Below are 15,740 nucleotides of genomic sequence, written 5' to 3' on the forward strand. Positions count from 1 at the left end.
GGGCCGAGCCGGGCCGTCCGGGTGCGCTCGGGCGCTGCGGGTTTGCCGTGTGCTGTAGGAAATGCGTTTAAAGGGGCGCGCGTAGAATGTTAAGCTCCTAAAATAAATGCTCTGGCGTCGCGTGGCGTTCGGGCGGTTGTAACCAGAAAGGTATAATAGGCTTCCTTTCTATATTACTGTGCAGATAGTCCTCTAGAGGTAATCCTGGGATAATCCCTGCGGATAATCGCCCAGGGGTCTATACACTATAGACTGAAAACAAGTGACTTAAGGTGTGAGGAAGGCAACCTTGTTAATTAGCTTCCTACCGCTTCCATCTCTAGTGAGGTTTCTCTGGTAGGAACCAGTGGTACAGGTTTGGAAATGGTGAAATTGGTGATGATTTTATACCGAGTCAGGAGCAGATGCTTCAGAGATGCAAAGACCTTGTGGACTGTGACACTGAAAACAAGTTTCTCACATGGTGGTTCAGTGTGATGCTTCGATTAGGCTCCCACACTTTACATGAGTTGTCTTGGAGAGGTTATCTTTGGAATCCGGAGCAGTCAGTTGGTCAAGGTGTCCCGTGGAAGTTGAGATGCACAGTCATTTAAAGGTCTTCACATAGTGCAGGTCTGACCCCATATACTGAGCCTTTTTCCCAGGGGTGGTTGAGGCTTTAGCTAGGTCAGTTCTTTATTTTGAAGGGTGCTGTTAGGATAAGGCAATACTCCTGCTTGTGATCCAGTAGATCAGTCATTGGCAACCTCACCAGGATGAAGGAGACTTGGGTACAAATTTCACACTGGAACTGTGAGAGGTTTTATTGTGTGCCTGGAAAATGCCTGGGCTGACAAATCACCACTCGAAAGATCTGTTTGGGATATTTAACTGACAGTGTAGCAGTGTTGTCAATTCTTGGCCAATTGTTTGTAGGCTCATGAAGAGGCACCTGTGCATCAGTCAGTATTAAATGTTTTATTTTCTGGTTTTTTAAGCTTGTAGTCACCAGAGAATTTGCTGTCTGATCTAACATCTGTATCTTGCATGTGAAAATCATGGTGATACAGTACAGGATGGTCCACAAGTTTCAGCTGTGTTCATTTCAGGGACAAAGGATTGTCCAAGAAGTTTAGGTGATGATGCGATTAAGACAGAAAATCACTGCTCTCATCATCTTTCTGGTCTTATCAAAGTTATTTTAGCATCAGATGTTTGCTTGACCTGTTTTTGCATGAAGTCCAAAGCATAGTGGTTTCTTTGAGTTCTTTGGAAATGCAGGCATTTAAACACCTGATTAGACAGTATTGTGGTGATGGCATAAAATATGACCTGAGTGTTTTATGTCTAAGACAATATTGAGGCTATAAATGCTTTTTTTTTTTAAATCAATACAGAGTTTGCTTTCTAAAGCACAAGGAATAGGTTCCAGCTCAGTCAAACTTCGAGGGAGCTCACTGTTTGTGAATGTTGGGAAATCAGAGAAGCAAGAAGATGATTTTAGACAAACACCTCATGTGAACATCAATCCCTTCACTCCTGATTCCATGTTCCTTCACAACTCTGACAGAAAATGCCGTAGGAGGAAGAGAACACACTGGAATGAGTCAGTAACTTGTAGCTTTCTTTGTTAAAACTGTATTTCAAACTAGTCTGAGCTGCAAAAGTTGTGTTACAAATTGGTTCTGTGAAGGTATTTATACTTGCAAATTGTTAGCAATGTATAATGCAGCTCTGAAAGTATCTGCTTTGAGATGTAAGGTGTCGTGAAATAACCACTTGGCACCAGATCTTTTAGTTAGTACACAGAGAGGGTAGACTGGGCTGTGTCCTACACTCCCTTTGCCTCACAGAATGAGCTGTGCACACAGGCTTTGCTTGAGAAGGAAAAATCTGCTTAAAATGCTAGTGTGAAACATGAAGAAAGAAATGACAAAGATATTAGGATGATACTTTTATATGTTGGTGCTTACAGCTGTCTAGCATTCAATTAGTTAAACTAAAGTTAGGTGGAATGGGAGAATTAGGTCTGGGAACAAATCAACAGCTGCTAGACTTCAGTTGGTATTTCTGCATAAGTAACTGTGTGAATTTCAGCTCTTGTGGAGAGGAAATGGAAGCAAGTGATGGAGAGCCTGAAGATGAAACTATGAGACCTGCTAAGGTAATTAAACTTTAGAACTTGATACTTACTTTGGCAGTTTGTGTATCTGCAGATCCAATATTTTCCTTTCTAATCTTTGCAGAGGATAACAATAACAGAAAGCAATATGAAGTCACGGTATGCCACCGAGTTTCATGAACTGGAGAAGATTGGATCTGGCGAATTTGGGTCTGTGTTTAAATGTGTGAAGAGGTTAGATGGCTGCATTTATGCCATAAAGAGATCCAAGAAACCCTTAGCTGGCTCTGTGGATGAGTGAGTACTTCTGCTACTGAAGCTAAATGTCACCTCTTAGTGCGTTTTCCTCCCACATCTCTCGTGTTGGTGTCTAGAGAAGGAATTTAAAAATACAAAGCATGAAGTAAATGTGAAACAGTTTTGAAGTAATTTTTTTAATTTCCCACTCACCCTGCTGAGCACCGTGGAGAAAAGGATAATTGGCCTTTCTCCTAGCAGATATTTGTCCCAGTATTCTGTGTGGAAACACTGCTCACCTGGAAAGTAAGAGTAATGCTCACTTGCAGCGGTGCCAGGAGGGACTGTAGGAATATAGGTGGTGGTGATCCCTTGAGAGATGAAAGGAAAGCAATATTCCCAACTAGGTTCTTGTCAGTTTGAGTGATGTGCAGATAAAAGTCAGTTTGAGAGTCCTTTTTAACATTTGTGAGTGTGCCTGTGATTCATGACTTTTCCCCCCCACTCATCTAATAGCTAAAATACAGAACTCCACAAGTCTGAGCTGCACAAAGTTGCCTACCACACTTGTACACAGGAGGTTAGGAGTGTTGAGTTCAGTCAAACTCTTGGCTTGTAGGCATTATTTTTTTCCTAAGACTTCAGTGATGCATCTCAAAGCTTGCTATTGCTGCTGGTTGGCAAGGATGTGATGGAGGTGGCAGCTCCCTTGGGGATTTTCTGCACCAAACCCTGTCTTCTGATGTCCATATCCTTAGTCTTTTAACACACTATAAATTGTTTTAGATGTTTGGATATAAGTACAAATCTGTCTTAAGGTGCCACAGAACTGAATATGGAGAATTTAACACTTATTCTAGTAAGAAATTGTACTCATTTCACCTCATAACTTGTGTGCTGTTGGTTTTTGTGACTGTAACAGGCAGAATGCTTTAAGAGAGGTCTATGCACATGCAGTTCTGGGGCAGCACTCGCATGTCGTAAGGTACTACTCTGCGTGGGCGGAAGATGATCACATGCTTATACAGAATGAATATTGTAATGGTAAGGAAAGTTTATTGTTTGTTCTGAATTTGCTTTCAAAAAATCTAATTTTTGAAGGTGTACAGGTATCTGCAAATTCTCAACACTAGGTAGGAACTGATTGCTCTACTCCTAGCTCATACTGCCTTTCTCAAGTGTCTGTTCCTTTCTGTTGGAAAAGGTATATCAGATAAATGAAGTAAAAACTATACAGAATTCAGACCAAGTCATACAAGTTCAAGCACGTTGGCAGGGCAGTGAGGCACTTGGGAGCAGCAAAACTGTTCTTCTGTACAGTAGTATAATCTGGAATCGGGCAAATTGCTAGTGAGGAGGTAGACCTGATTTCTGGAAACTTTTTGCTCTGACTGATACCCTGCCAGAGATTTGGAAGAGGGAGAGAAACCTTTTCCCTGGTGTTATGCTGTTAGCTTGCATGGCAACTATAGCAGAAAAGGATTTTATTGTATTGCATGGCTCTGAAGAAGGGACACGGCACTAGATTTTACACTTGCTGTGTATCATCAGCAAGTTCCTATTGATACAGTCACTCAGTTTTTGAGAGGTATTGTCATCACTTTGTCAACTGTTTGGCATAAAACCCCAAGCTGTTTCCTTTCCTGTTGATGTAGGTGGCAGCTTAGCTGATGCCATCAGTGAAAATTACAGGAACATGCGTTATTTCACCGAGCCGGAGCTGAAGGACCTGCTGCTTCAGGTGGCTCGAGGTTTAAAGTACATTCACTCAATGTCACTGGTACACATGGATATCAAACCAAGTAAGTCTGTAAAGTACTTTGCTTTGTATTGGAAACTTCCTCCAGTTAGTTTAATCTGCTGTTAAAAAAAAAAAAAAAAAAGCAGTTAGCCACGCCTTACTAACTGTAAATTCTTCACTGGAGTTGTGAATAGCAGGACAAAGATGTCAGTTGTGAAATTGGCTGGCAGACCTAAACTGTTGAGTTTATCTTGGGTCCTTTTTGTGTAATTGGCTCTGCTTGCATAACGCTTGGCCGCGCTCCCAGCAGAGGGGCCACAGCTAGTAAGCTGTAATTTCTCACTCTGTGAGCTGGATATGTGTGCAAATAAAACTTGTGTGTGGTTAAAGAAAACTGGAGAAATTAGGTGAATTCGAAACTGTGCAGAAATGGTTTTTAACAATTCTGCTCTTTTTCAGGTAATATTTTCATATCTAGGACATCAGTGCCAAGTTTAACTGTGGAAGAAGGTGACGATGACGACTGGGTGTCTGACAGAGTCATATTTAAAATAGGTGAGAAGCAGCACACTTGTGCGCAGAGGAATTGGCATCACCCAGCTGTCCTCTGAGAAAACCTTGTGTTCTTTTTCCAGGTGACCTTGGTCATGTAACTCGAGTATCTAGTCCACAGGTGGAGGAAGGTGATAGCCGTTTTCTTGCGAATGAAGTCCTACAAGAGGTACCTGTTGTGTTTGTGGAAAACGGTGATGTTAGCTCTGCGTGCTGTTTCCTTCAGAAAAGTTAGTATTTGTCTTTGTTTTTTTCCAGAACTACACCCACTTGCCAAAAGCAGATATTTTTGCTCTTGCTCTGACTGTTGTCTGTGCTGCTGGTGCTGAACCACTTCCAACTAACGGGGACCAGTGGCATGAAATTCGACAAGGAAAACTACCCAGGATACCACAAGTGCTTTCTCAGGAGTTACTGGACTTACTCCGCGTAAGAGCTCTTGCACTAGTGGCTCACTGATTCCTGTCATTTCTGTGTTGTTGGCCTTGACAAGAAGGCCTTACGCCTTTTTTTTTCCCCCAGGCTATGATTAATGCTGATCCAGAGAAAAGGCCTTCAGCTGTGGCACTGGTCAAGCACTCGGTGCTTCTCTCTGCCGCAAAAAAGAGCGCAGAGCAGCTCCGGATAGAGCTGAATGCTGAGAAATTCAAAAACTCACTCTTGCAGAAGTAAGTAGTTCCTTGGGATCCTTAAATATGGCTGGGATCCTTAAATATTTCTGAGAGGTGTTCATGTGAGAGTAAAGTGCTGATAGCACAGGACTGTCCTTGTTTCTGCACATCTGTATGCGTGTACATACCCGAGAGTGCAAAGTGGGTCATGTAACTTTACAAGGAATTTTCTCCATGGAGGGAACTGCTTGAACACACTGAGGGAATCTCAACAACACTATTAGTGTTCAGGCTGTAAAAAACATTTCAGTTTGGAAAACGTGTCTCAAGCACAACACATAATTTTTTGACAGGTAGAGTGTAACTTAGATCTCTATTTTTTGAGTCCATGTTTTCCTAGGTCATCTGGACATTAAAACATGTTGGAAAACGTGACTTAAATGACCTGTTTTGGACTCAAATAAAATGGCACATCAGGAATATTTTTGGACTAATGTGACTTACTGGGTTACCAGAGAACCATTTGTATCAGGGGGTCATCTTGCAATACCCCTTGCTCAGATGCTCTGCTCTGAATTGAGAGTCTCTTTGGGAAAGTCTGATGTTGTCTTCAGTGTCAGAGTTAGTAAATTAAGAAGCAATTGTCTGAATCTCACTGCGGATAACTTTGCATGTGTTATGCATAATAGGCTTTTAGGAGGAAATAGAGAGCTCTGATTCCTTTGAGTGGCTAGTTTTGAATGAAGATGCTAAGTTCACCTTTGGGTTCGCTCCAGAGACGTGTTCACAAGCTCCCTGCTTGTCTTGCCATTGCTACAGTCTGAACACAGCCAGAAATAGCAGGTTAGATGATTATCTTTATAATCTGCTTATGAATTACACTGAAAGAGTAACTTGACAGTGGAGGTTGTTAAAGGACAGATTGCTGAGGTAGGTTACTTACTTGTGTAAAGACATAGTTTTGTACCACATGAAAGAGAGCTGTCAAAGCTAGTGTTCTGTGAACTCTGCTTCTGTCCTGGTAGCAGGTAGGATACATCCTTACAAACCTGCTGTAAATCCAAGAATGGTTTGAAAAGAACACTTACTCACAGCAGTTTTTAATGTTGTCTGGCACAGGGGTCTGTAAAAGAGTTCAGGGAGTTATTTTGGGTTGGGTTTTTTTTGTTTTGTTTATTTTGGGTTGGATTTTTTCGTAGCATTCCTCTATTTGACCCATTTAAGATACCACTTGTGTATGTAAGTTGTCTTCAGTGAAAAGAATCTTTTAGGGGAAACTCAGCTTTTCTACTGTGTCATCCTCTTCAAAGGAAGGAAGAATTCAGGCATTCAAGACTTCTAGGGGAAGAATGGAAGTACATTGTAAAATATAATGGTGTGGTGTTTGGGTGAGAACGTCATGTGCATTTGTGACTGATGCTCACAAGGAAGAGAACCTACAAAGTGGTTGTGTTCTCTTGCAGTGAGCTGCCCCAGTGATAGTGAGGGGATGATTAGATGGGGCATGGGTGTTAATGAATAATACGTGGGGAACGGCTTGTTAAGCTAGAACATGTCACTTTAAATACACCTACACCAATATGCTTGTGAAACTTGGTCTTGCTTTGCAGTCCAGAGATGAAGTGAGATTACACATACTAGCTCTTGGAGTAGAGAAAACTCTTCGATGGATAGTTTGAGATAGGAGAAGGAAAGAGAGTATGGGAGAGTGCTCAGCTTAGCAACATGTCAGTATTTGAGGCAGGGAGGAAAGCAGTGTGTGGGGAAACCCTTTACAAAGATAGCTTTGCTCTTCTGTCTGGCTATTTTATAGTTTTATTCTGAGTTTTATTTGACTTTGTCCTCAGACTAGATATTGGAAATTTTCTGAAACAGAATCATTGGCAGAAAGCTGCACGGGACAATGGCCTGTGCTACCTTCAGTGACTCAGCCTGGCAGCCTCAAATCTTTGTTAGGCAAGAAGGTGGTGATAAGCTTTTGTTGTGGGTATGCAAAAGGGAAAGGATGCTTCCTGAGTTGTCTGTTGCCAGTTATGTACATTTGTGTTCATCCATGGTTGGAGTCTCCCGCAGAAGTTCAGTTGTGGCTGAATATGCCTAATTTGGGCAAACCTCAGTAATTAACTGTGATCTAACATACAACTCGTGCGAGGAAGTGAACAGCGTCCTGTTGTGTTCTGGTAGTGGAAGTGTTGAGCTGCTGGATTTCAAAACAGCTGTGGGAATTTGTCATTCCCTTCCCTTGCTTCTCAATAGAGAGAACATCTAGCCAAGTAATGAGCATCCCAGTTCTGTCCTCCGGGTTGTGGACAGGTGGATGTGAATGATAATGACCTTAGTATGCCCTGAGCTGACAAGTCTGAGGTTTGGAACTGCTGCAGTTGTTTGAAGCTCTGTTGCTGTGTAGTTCCCTGCAGGTACTGTTGGGTGTGATAACTGTCAATGTCTTGCAGGGAGCTGAAGAAGGCACAGATGGCCAAGGCTGCAGCTGAGGAGAGAGCACTGTACACTGACAGAATGACCACAAGATCTGCCACACAAAACAGACCATCTCGACTCATTGGGAAGAAAATGAATCGCTCACTTAGTCTCACTATATACTAACTATAAAGTCTAAAGGAACTGCTGAGGTGTTTGTAGCCTCTCTGCTGGACTGAAGCCTAAGGAACTGAAGGAAGCATTCAGTTCTGGATTCTTGTCCTGCCTCTGATTGGTGTCACTAGTTTTACAGCATTGGTTTTGGGTTTTACTTGTGCTGTATGGCTGACCATAGCTGTATTAACCATTTGAGTTAAGGGGCTTGGTTACTCTCTTGCCTCTAGAGGATCCTGGATGTTAATCCTAAGCCTTTCGGTTACACTGTTGTATGTTACATTGTCCCAGGGTTAACCACTATTGTGGTGTGCTGCTTTGTAGTGTTACTGCATTGTCATGAGAAGCAATATCCCTAATCTTTAAGAAGGAGGGAAGGGCCTTGCTTTGAGAGTTTTTTGGAGCAGAGGGGAATAAGTTTTTCAAAACAGGCTTTATGGCCAACTACACTCAATGTACCTGGTGTCAGGTAGACTTTTGTGAATTTTATTTGTATATTCAACTGGGAGCACTTTGTAGGCATTGCATAAACCACAGCTTAGAAACCTGTGGAATTAAGTGCCATGTGGAACTGCTGCTATTTTTAGTTCCTTGTCCTTGCTGTAAACTGTAGCATTAAAACAATCATTATTGTTAGTAGGCTTCTTGTTAAAACAATAGAGTGAAACAAGCGTAAGCTGCACTTTAGTGAAGGCAGCAGTTTTCTCTCAAAGCTAGTGCATTGTCAAATAATGCACCAATGTAATATTTGGACCCTGTTTTAGTGTAGTGCAATTGTTAATGTCTTTGCTATTGATGTTTTATAATTCTTTCTAATAAGGTTCTTCAAATGTTTGTATTTTCTTGAGTTGCCCAATCTTGAGGCCATTATATGTTTGGTTTTTTTATGTTGGAGTACTTGTAAACAGTTGTTTAGTGTATTCAGGTTTTTTTCGTTGTTTATGTACACAAGTTTGATCATACTTATAGTGTATTATAGTGAAACTGCAGTCTGGGATGCCAACAGACACAGGTAAATGCTCGGTTTGAGTTCCAAAATGAACTAATGTGGCCATCAGAACCAGTGCTGACACTGAAACTAGGCTGACACAACAACTGTTCTGATTACTGGCTAGTCTTTTTATTCATTTTAGTTTAAACAATATTTCCCCATCTGTGCTCCATTTGTTCTTACTAGTGCTGAATTTGAATATTAAAGTTGAATGTTTTGTTTAAGATTGTCTAACACTTATTCAACTTCGTAGCCACGGAAATAAAAGAGTTGGGAATGTGCTATGGCAAGTGCTGATTCGATCTACTTCCCACTCATGCCTAATGCTTGTGGTTCCCTCGTTAGGGTGGGACTGAGGTGATGCTCTTGCTGATAGTGGGGCGAGAGGCAGCACAGCCCGTGTTGGTGTCCCTAGCAGTGTCTCTGCGGCCTCAGCAAAGGTACTGGGGAAGATGAGACCCCTGGCAGATGTGAAGAAAGACCTGGGTCTGAGGTAAGGAAGAAAACTCAGTTTCTGACATGGGAAGAGAGCAGTAGGAGGAATCGGAATGGTCTTGGAAACAGTAATGGCATGTTCTGTGGGATGGATTCAAACACAAAGAAGAGGTACAATAAATATAGGCTTAATAGTCTATTGTGGGAGTGTTTATGCTGCTGTATTAAAGGGTTGCAGGTGACTGTCAGAGAAGCTCAGTCCAAATTGAATGGTCTGTCAAAATTCAGCTTTGCAATTAGCAAAAACCAACAAACATTTTTATTTGAAAGAGTTCTTGGTGCTTTCATATATGACAGTGAAATTCAGAGGTACCTGAATACGTAGTTGTTAGTAAAATGGATACGCACTGTTTTTACTTTGTATGATATTCCTGTCTGGTTTGTGGGAGAACTTGGAATACATGGTTTTCTTGCAGTGTTTTAATGTTCATCTGCATTAAATGAAACCTTTCTTAAAGTGTACTAATAAACAGTCAGGCATACCAGCTGCTGGGGGATCAGCAAACTTGAGCCTTTCTTCCCCTTGAGTGTAAAAAAACTTCCCTACCTATGATAATTATGTGCTCTTGCATCACCCGTTTTCATCCCTGGAGGTATTTAAAAGCTGCGTAGACGTGGCACTTAGGGGCATGTTGGTTGGGGACTTGGCAGTGCTTGGTTAATGGTTGGACTCCATGATCTTAAAGGTGTTTTGCAACCTAAAGGATTCTATGAGTCCATTCTAGTGCTGGTCACAGGTTTTGTGTGCCTAAACCATGCAACTGAAGTGACGTTGGATGTTCTGACTTTCTCCTGTGGCCAAGGAGAATGTTTAAATAGAGCTTCTAGGTTTTGAAGTAGTTTGTGGTAGCAGTAAGAATAGTGAAATTTTAACTCAAATTTTCATGAGCTTTCCTAATGCCAATGTTGAGGCAGAGAATTTGGGAAGCGTGTGGTAATGCTTCCCATGAATAGTCCCAGCATCCAGTGATTCATGGTTCAGATGCTTGCTGAGTAAGAAGTGGTATCTATTTTTACTGGTGCTCCAGGGGTTTTCCTTTTTCTAATAGACACAATCTTACAGTAATTGTGGTAGCCAACAACTTTCTTGCAAAAACAAGACCTGGGCAAAACTTGTATGTAGTTAAGCATGCTGCCTTTTCAGGTGGAAGAAGAAGCTACTAACCTCTCACAAAAATGTAGGAAGTTGGATGTCAGATGAAGAAATTCTGCCAAGCACAGTGTTACAGAATGAGCTTCAGCCCTTTCAGAAGCAAGCATTAGAGCTGGGTGGCAGAGGTGTTCTTCAAAATAGCTGCATTCAGTGTTTAAACATTTTTCCCATTAATTCATGTAACTTAACTTTCCCATACAGATGTAGCATAGTAGGTTAATTATTTTGATCAGACTACACGACTTCTTGAAGAACTCATAGAAAGAGAATGTGAAAATACCTGAAAGCAGGTATTTCATATCCTTACCCTCTCTAGACACTTGTCTGCTCTCTGTAATCCAACTCCTAATGATATGTTACTGGACAACACTACCTGCCTAGTGTTGCTGCATCTTGTGCCCTGTGAATGGGTGGTGTGGTGGACTAAAGTTCTTACAGAATTACTGTCCTGTAAAGACATGACATCACTTAACACTGACAAGTGCTGCTTTCCAAAAGAATATTCTCAAATTGTTCCATCTTGATTACTTGGTTGTGGATGAATTGTCTTCCATTTGACTGTACAAAGGCCGTTTTTGAGGAAACAAACAAAAAAGTATTAACATCTCCTCAACTTCTTAATGGCAATTTCAGGTACCAAAGATTGATTCACTTTTTGGATAATTCATCTTGGGAATCAAACCTTTCCATTGACTGTAGACATACTGATGGTTTTGCAAGCTAAGTTACTGTAATTGAATCATAAATGCTATATTTTTAAAATACTGTGTCACATCTGGTGTTCACAGAACTGTTGGGTTGGAAGGGACCACAGTGGGTCATCTGGTCCAACCAACAGGCAGGGCAAGGGAGGCTTTTATGAATGTATGGACAAGCTTTATGTCCACTCAGAAATGGAGGCAGGCAACTGCTTGTCTATTCCAAAGCAAATTTTGGTGCCATAGCTTGCATTACATTAGACTATATTGAACACCGAAGAGTTTACTGAATAAAAGTGTCATTAGTCACCCTATCCATGCTGATCTGGAGGCACCTTGGTGTTTGACACCCTCCCAGAAGGGTCAGCTGGGCCTTGTCTCAATGTGTTTTGTAGTCTCCAGCAACACCTGCTGGACAGAATAGATAACTGTACACTACATTTGTCTTTCAAGTGTTCATGGGCCAGTGTGACACTCGGCTCCACTGTGGGAAATCGTTGTCCTGTTCTGCAGCAGTGACTGAGCATTCTTGCCAGGAGTCATTTACGTAAGTGTCTTTTATTTTTTCACCCACACCTTTGGTTCTCTAGGCTTGGAGGCCATATCCTCATGATGTCACGGTATACGTGACTTGGTATGTAACACGTATATATGTTTAAAAAACGTGTGTGTGATGCCTATGAATATCACTGCTCTAGCTGGGCTGGAGCACTTGGGGCTAGAACCATGTCCAGCCGGAGTCCTAAGCAGGGCAGTGCCCTGCCTGAGCCCTCCCTTCTGCCAGGAACTGTGGAAACCCTCTGAGGGAGCACTGCCAGCTGCCCTGGTGACAGTGGCTGAGCTGACGTGCAGGGCCTCAGCTCAGGCAGCACAGCACAGAGAAAGCAGGGAGAAGTAGTAACTGGGCAGGATAGCACATAGGAAATTGAGGTCCTGCTTCTGTCTAAACAGCTGGGGGTGTTCAGCCTGGAGAAGGAGGCTCAGGGGAGACCTTATCACCCTCTGCAACTCCCTGACAGGAGGTTGGAGTCAGGTGGGGGTTGGTCTCTTCTCCCAGGCAACCAGCAGCAGGGCAAGAGGAAACAGCCTCGAGTTGTACCAGGGGAGGTTCAGATTGGGTGTTAGGAAATATTTCAGTACTGAAAGAGTTGTCAGGCATTGTAACAGGCTGCTCAGGGAAGTGGTGGAATCACCATCCCGGGAAGACTTCAAAAAACATGTGGATGTGGCACTTAGGGACATGGTTTAGTGGTGAACAGGGCAGTACTAGGCTAACAGCTGCACTCAATTGTCTTGGAGGTCTTTTCCAACATTAAAGATTTTGTGATTCTGAGTGACTGTCTCCTACATTGCCCCTGCTTAAACGGCCTTTTGCATTGACCATTTTCCAGTTTCCATTCCAAAACCTGTTATCAGATGGTTACTGCAGTACATGTGGGATTCAATTTCTTCTTTCTTTCTGCAAGTGTGGTATCTGTGGTGTTCTGTGCTATGGTGAATTCTGTAACTTGTGGGGACACATTATCAGCTAGGAGTGTAGAGTAAGAGATGTGTTACCAGGGAGGAACTGAAAGGTGACCTAATGCTCAGTGGTTTACTCCTTCATTATGTTTCTTTTGGTAAGTTTGAATAGAAATGCATGTCTTGTGCATGTGTGTGTAAATTACAGGAATCTACGGTGAAGCAGGTGTGCTTTGCTGGAATCCCTTTAAGGATTACTGTAGAAGACTTAGAAGTGAATGGAAAATTACCTGTTCTTCTAGGAGAGGCTGAGCTGCCATTCTGATTCACCATCTAATGCTGCTTCCTGTTTCACCTAAAACAATTTTCGTGCTTAATTTCTACACAGTTTCAGTGAGACTGTTTGAGGCATGTGGATAAGGCCAGAGACAAAACTTTTTAAATCATTTTAAAATAATAGAAAAAACCAAATTCCTCAGTTGGCCTGAGGACAGGATCGTGGTGTAATGTCAGACACACTTAACTGTTTTTTGCACTGACTCCAGTGCTTCTTTTTATGTCAGGACAAAGCAGTTCAGAGTCCAACACACTGATCACAAACACTAACATTTGTGTCAGTTTCTTCTGCTTACCCTTCCATGTGAGGTGGCAAGCACTGGAAACAGTTTGCTGGGAAGTTGCCTTAATGGTCTTCAACTCTGTTTGCTTCCATTCAGTTTTCCTGTGGAGAATGAAAATGACTGGACCAGCCACAGGTCGGGAAGATTTTCTCCGGGCTAACAATGAGCAGAAAACTGAGTTACTGATGTGCCTGAATTCTTTCCCTGATGTCAGTTTAACTGACTCAGTGGCATAAAACAAAATTAGTAACGGTTCAAGTGTGTAATCGTTCCTCCGGCTAGAACCTCCCTGACAAATACTTACTATTTGGCTAACGAGGAGTAACTAAGGACCAAGAGAAAAGTGATTGATTGATTTCTTAAGGCTGAGCCTCAGCAGGGTGTAGCTCAAGCTCCTTCCTGCAGGCTGAGCCGCCCTGGGGTGCGAGTGCTCCCCATCCCTCCCAGCTCTGCCGCGGGAGCCAGCGGTGAGCTCGGCTTTAAAAGAGGGCTGGGCAGCTCTCAGGCCGCTCCGGAAAAGCACAAGCATGTGAAGTTGCATCAGAAGTTACAGTGTCGTGCTGTGAAGGGTTTCCTGGCCAAGTGTGATTGCTGTTAATTAATGGTTACATGCTAATCTTCTCTTCAAAGGGTTAGAATGTATAGGCTGCAGTAAGCAAAGATTCAGACTCGCTATCAAAGCAGAAGGGTTGCTTAAAGTAACTCCCACTTTGGGTGTGGATGCAGTTAGTCCTGACACTTAGTTAAAGCTATTTTGGGTCAGCACAAAAAAGGCAGGTTTGGTTCCACCCGCGTTGGTCTGCACATGGCTGTCGGTTTAAGTGGCTTTGCTCAGTTAGTTCAGTCCTTTGAAACTATTTTAAATACGAATGTGTCTGTATAAAATCACATACTAGTTTTCTGCATGACTGGTAAGTATCCTTTCTTTTAACCTACCAAAAGCTGGAGCAGCTGAGGCTTACATAAACCACTCGGTTCAGTGCACCATCTGAGCATGGACTGTTAACCTAGTGACCTGAACGAACTGTTTATATTCCGAGTGGAAAACAATTCCTGTTCTGGCAAATGAGTTTAGCATGTCATTAAACTTGGGAATAACAGCAGTCAGGAAAAAGAATGAAGGCAAAATGAAAGGCAGCACACAGGTTTTTGTAGGTTTTGGTGGTGGTTGTGTGTTTTCTTTTGGGTTTTGTATGGTTTTGGGGGGGTTTCTATAGTTTTTTTTGGTTGGGGTTTTTTATTTTTATTTTTTTTACAATTTGTGAGGCATTTTGCCTTAAGTTCATTTTTCCACTCTATTGTTTATACAAAAATGAGCTGCCAAAAATCACTGAAATCTGTTCAAACAAATTAAGTCCCTGTCATTAGAAGATTCATGTGTGAACTACATTAATGTTTTTTCCTAGTGACATTTTACAAGACCTAACTGTACTTTAATGCACTTTAATAGGGGAGTTCTGTGCTTACTGATGACCTTGTGAGTGCTCACATACCAGATAAGGTTTTTAGTTTATCTGCATGTGCAAAAGTTCTCTTTCCTTCTTAAGTGAAATAGCTGTGGTCAGCTATAATGTTAGCAAATCAGGTTCATGAGAAAACTTAATCCAAATAATTTTTGATGTTACTTGTGTAGTTCACACCATCCATCTGGAGGGAAGAGCACAAATAACTGTTTGCGGATTACAAAGTCCTGAATAAATTATGGAGAAAAAGATGAAGAGGGGAGGAGGCTGCTAGGATATGTCCTGTGAATAAGGTATTTGGCCTAGCAAGCGGCTATGATACCTCTGCTAGCATAGACACTAAAGAATACAAATGTCTGAAACTCTGAGGACAGTTCTAGCTCCAATTCACTGCACATAAACCAACTGCCACAGATATCCCCTCTGAGAAGTAAGAGGACTCTCAGAGACCTGGCGATGCTGCACCCAGCGCTGTGCTCCCAGCGTCAGGTTGTGTGTGCTCCGTTATAATGTTTGCTCCAATAAACTGTGTCTTAAGCGATGCTGCAGAACGTGAGTGCCTTTCATACTGGGATCATTGAACTGTTCCTCCCAGAACTATTGGAGTGCTGTGTTTGTTCTGATGATGTAGTTGACTGAAGATTGAAGTTGGACAAAAGTTATTTTTTCCCCCATCTGTTCATTATGTGTCTTGAGTTTGGGATCTTAATGGTTTTGCTTAAACTGCACCTCGTACGGCAGGTGCCCCCTCCCGTGCCTATGGCCAACCCTCAGCTTCACCCAGGGCTCAAAAAACAAACCCGAACACCTGACGACCCTTAGCCAGACTCTGGCACCAACACTTGTGCCATGGGATCGTCTTGGGGCGCAGCGGAGCACGAGGGCTGAGAGCCCCTGAGGTGGGTGAGTGAGAGCCCCTGAGGTGAGTGAGTGGGTGAGTGAGAGCCCCTGAGGTGAGGGAGTGAGGGAGAGCCCCTGAGGAGGGTGAGAGCCCCTGAGGTGGGTGAGCGCCCCTGAGGTGGGAG

At 42.6% G+C, this 15,740-nt stretch overlaps 1 protein-coding gene across 1 annotated transcript; it reads left to right on the forward strand.

The window, feature by feature from the left end:
* Positions 1 to 1,376: 1,376 nt before the first annotated feature.
* WEE1 (WEE1 G2 checkpoint kinase) lies at positions 1,377 to 7,951 on the forward strand (the record flags this gene model as incomplete). Its single annotated transcript, XM_009071914.1, has 10 exons — positions 1,377 to 1,585; positions 2,077 to 2,143; positions 2,226 to 2,398; positions 3,261 to 3,382; positions 3,994 to 4,140; positions 4,539 to 4,634; positions 4,715 to 4,800; positions 4,890 to 5,060; positions 5,154 to 5,299; positions 7,696 to 7,951. Coding segments are annotated over 10 exons (1,368 nt in total), but the record flags the coding sequence as incomplete, so codon positions are not given.
* Between the last annotated feature and the right edge of the window lie 7,789 nt (positions 7,952 to 15,740).

Source organism: Acanthisitta chloris, unplaced genomic scaffold, assembly GCF_000695815.1.
Source record: "Acanthisitta chloris isolate BGI_N310 unplaced genomic scaffold, ASM69581v1 scaffold29973, whole genome shotgun sequence".
Taxonomy (NCBI): domain Eukaryota; kingdom Metazoa; phylum Chordata; class Aves; order Passeriformes; family Acanthisittidae; genus Acanthisitta; species Acanthisitta chloris.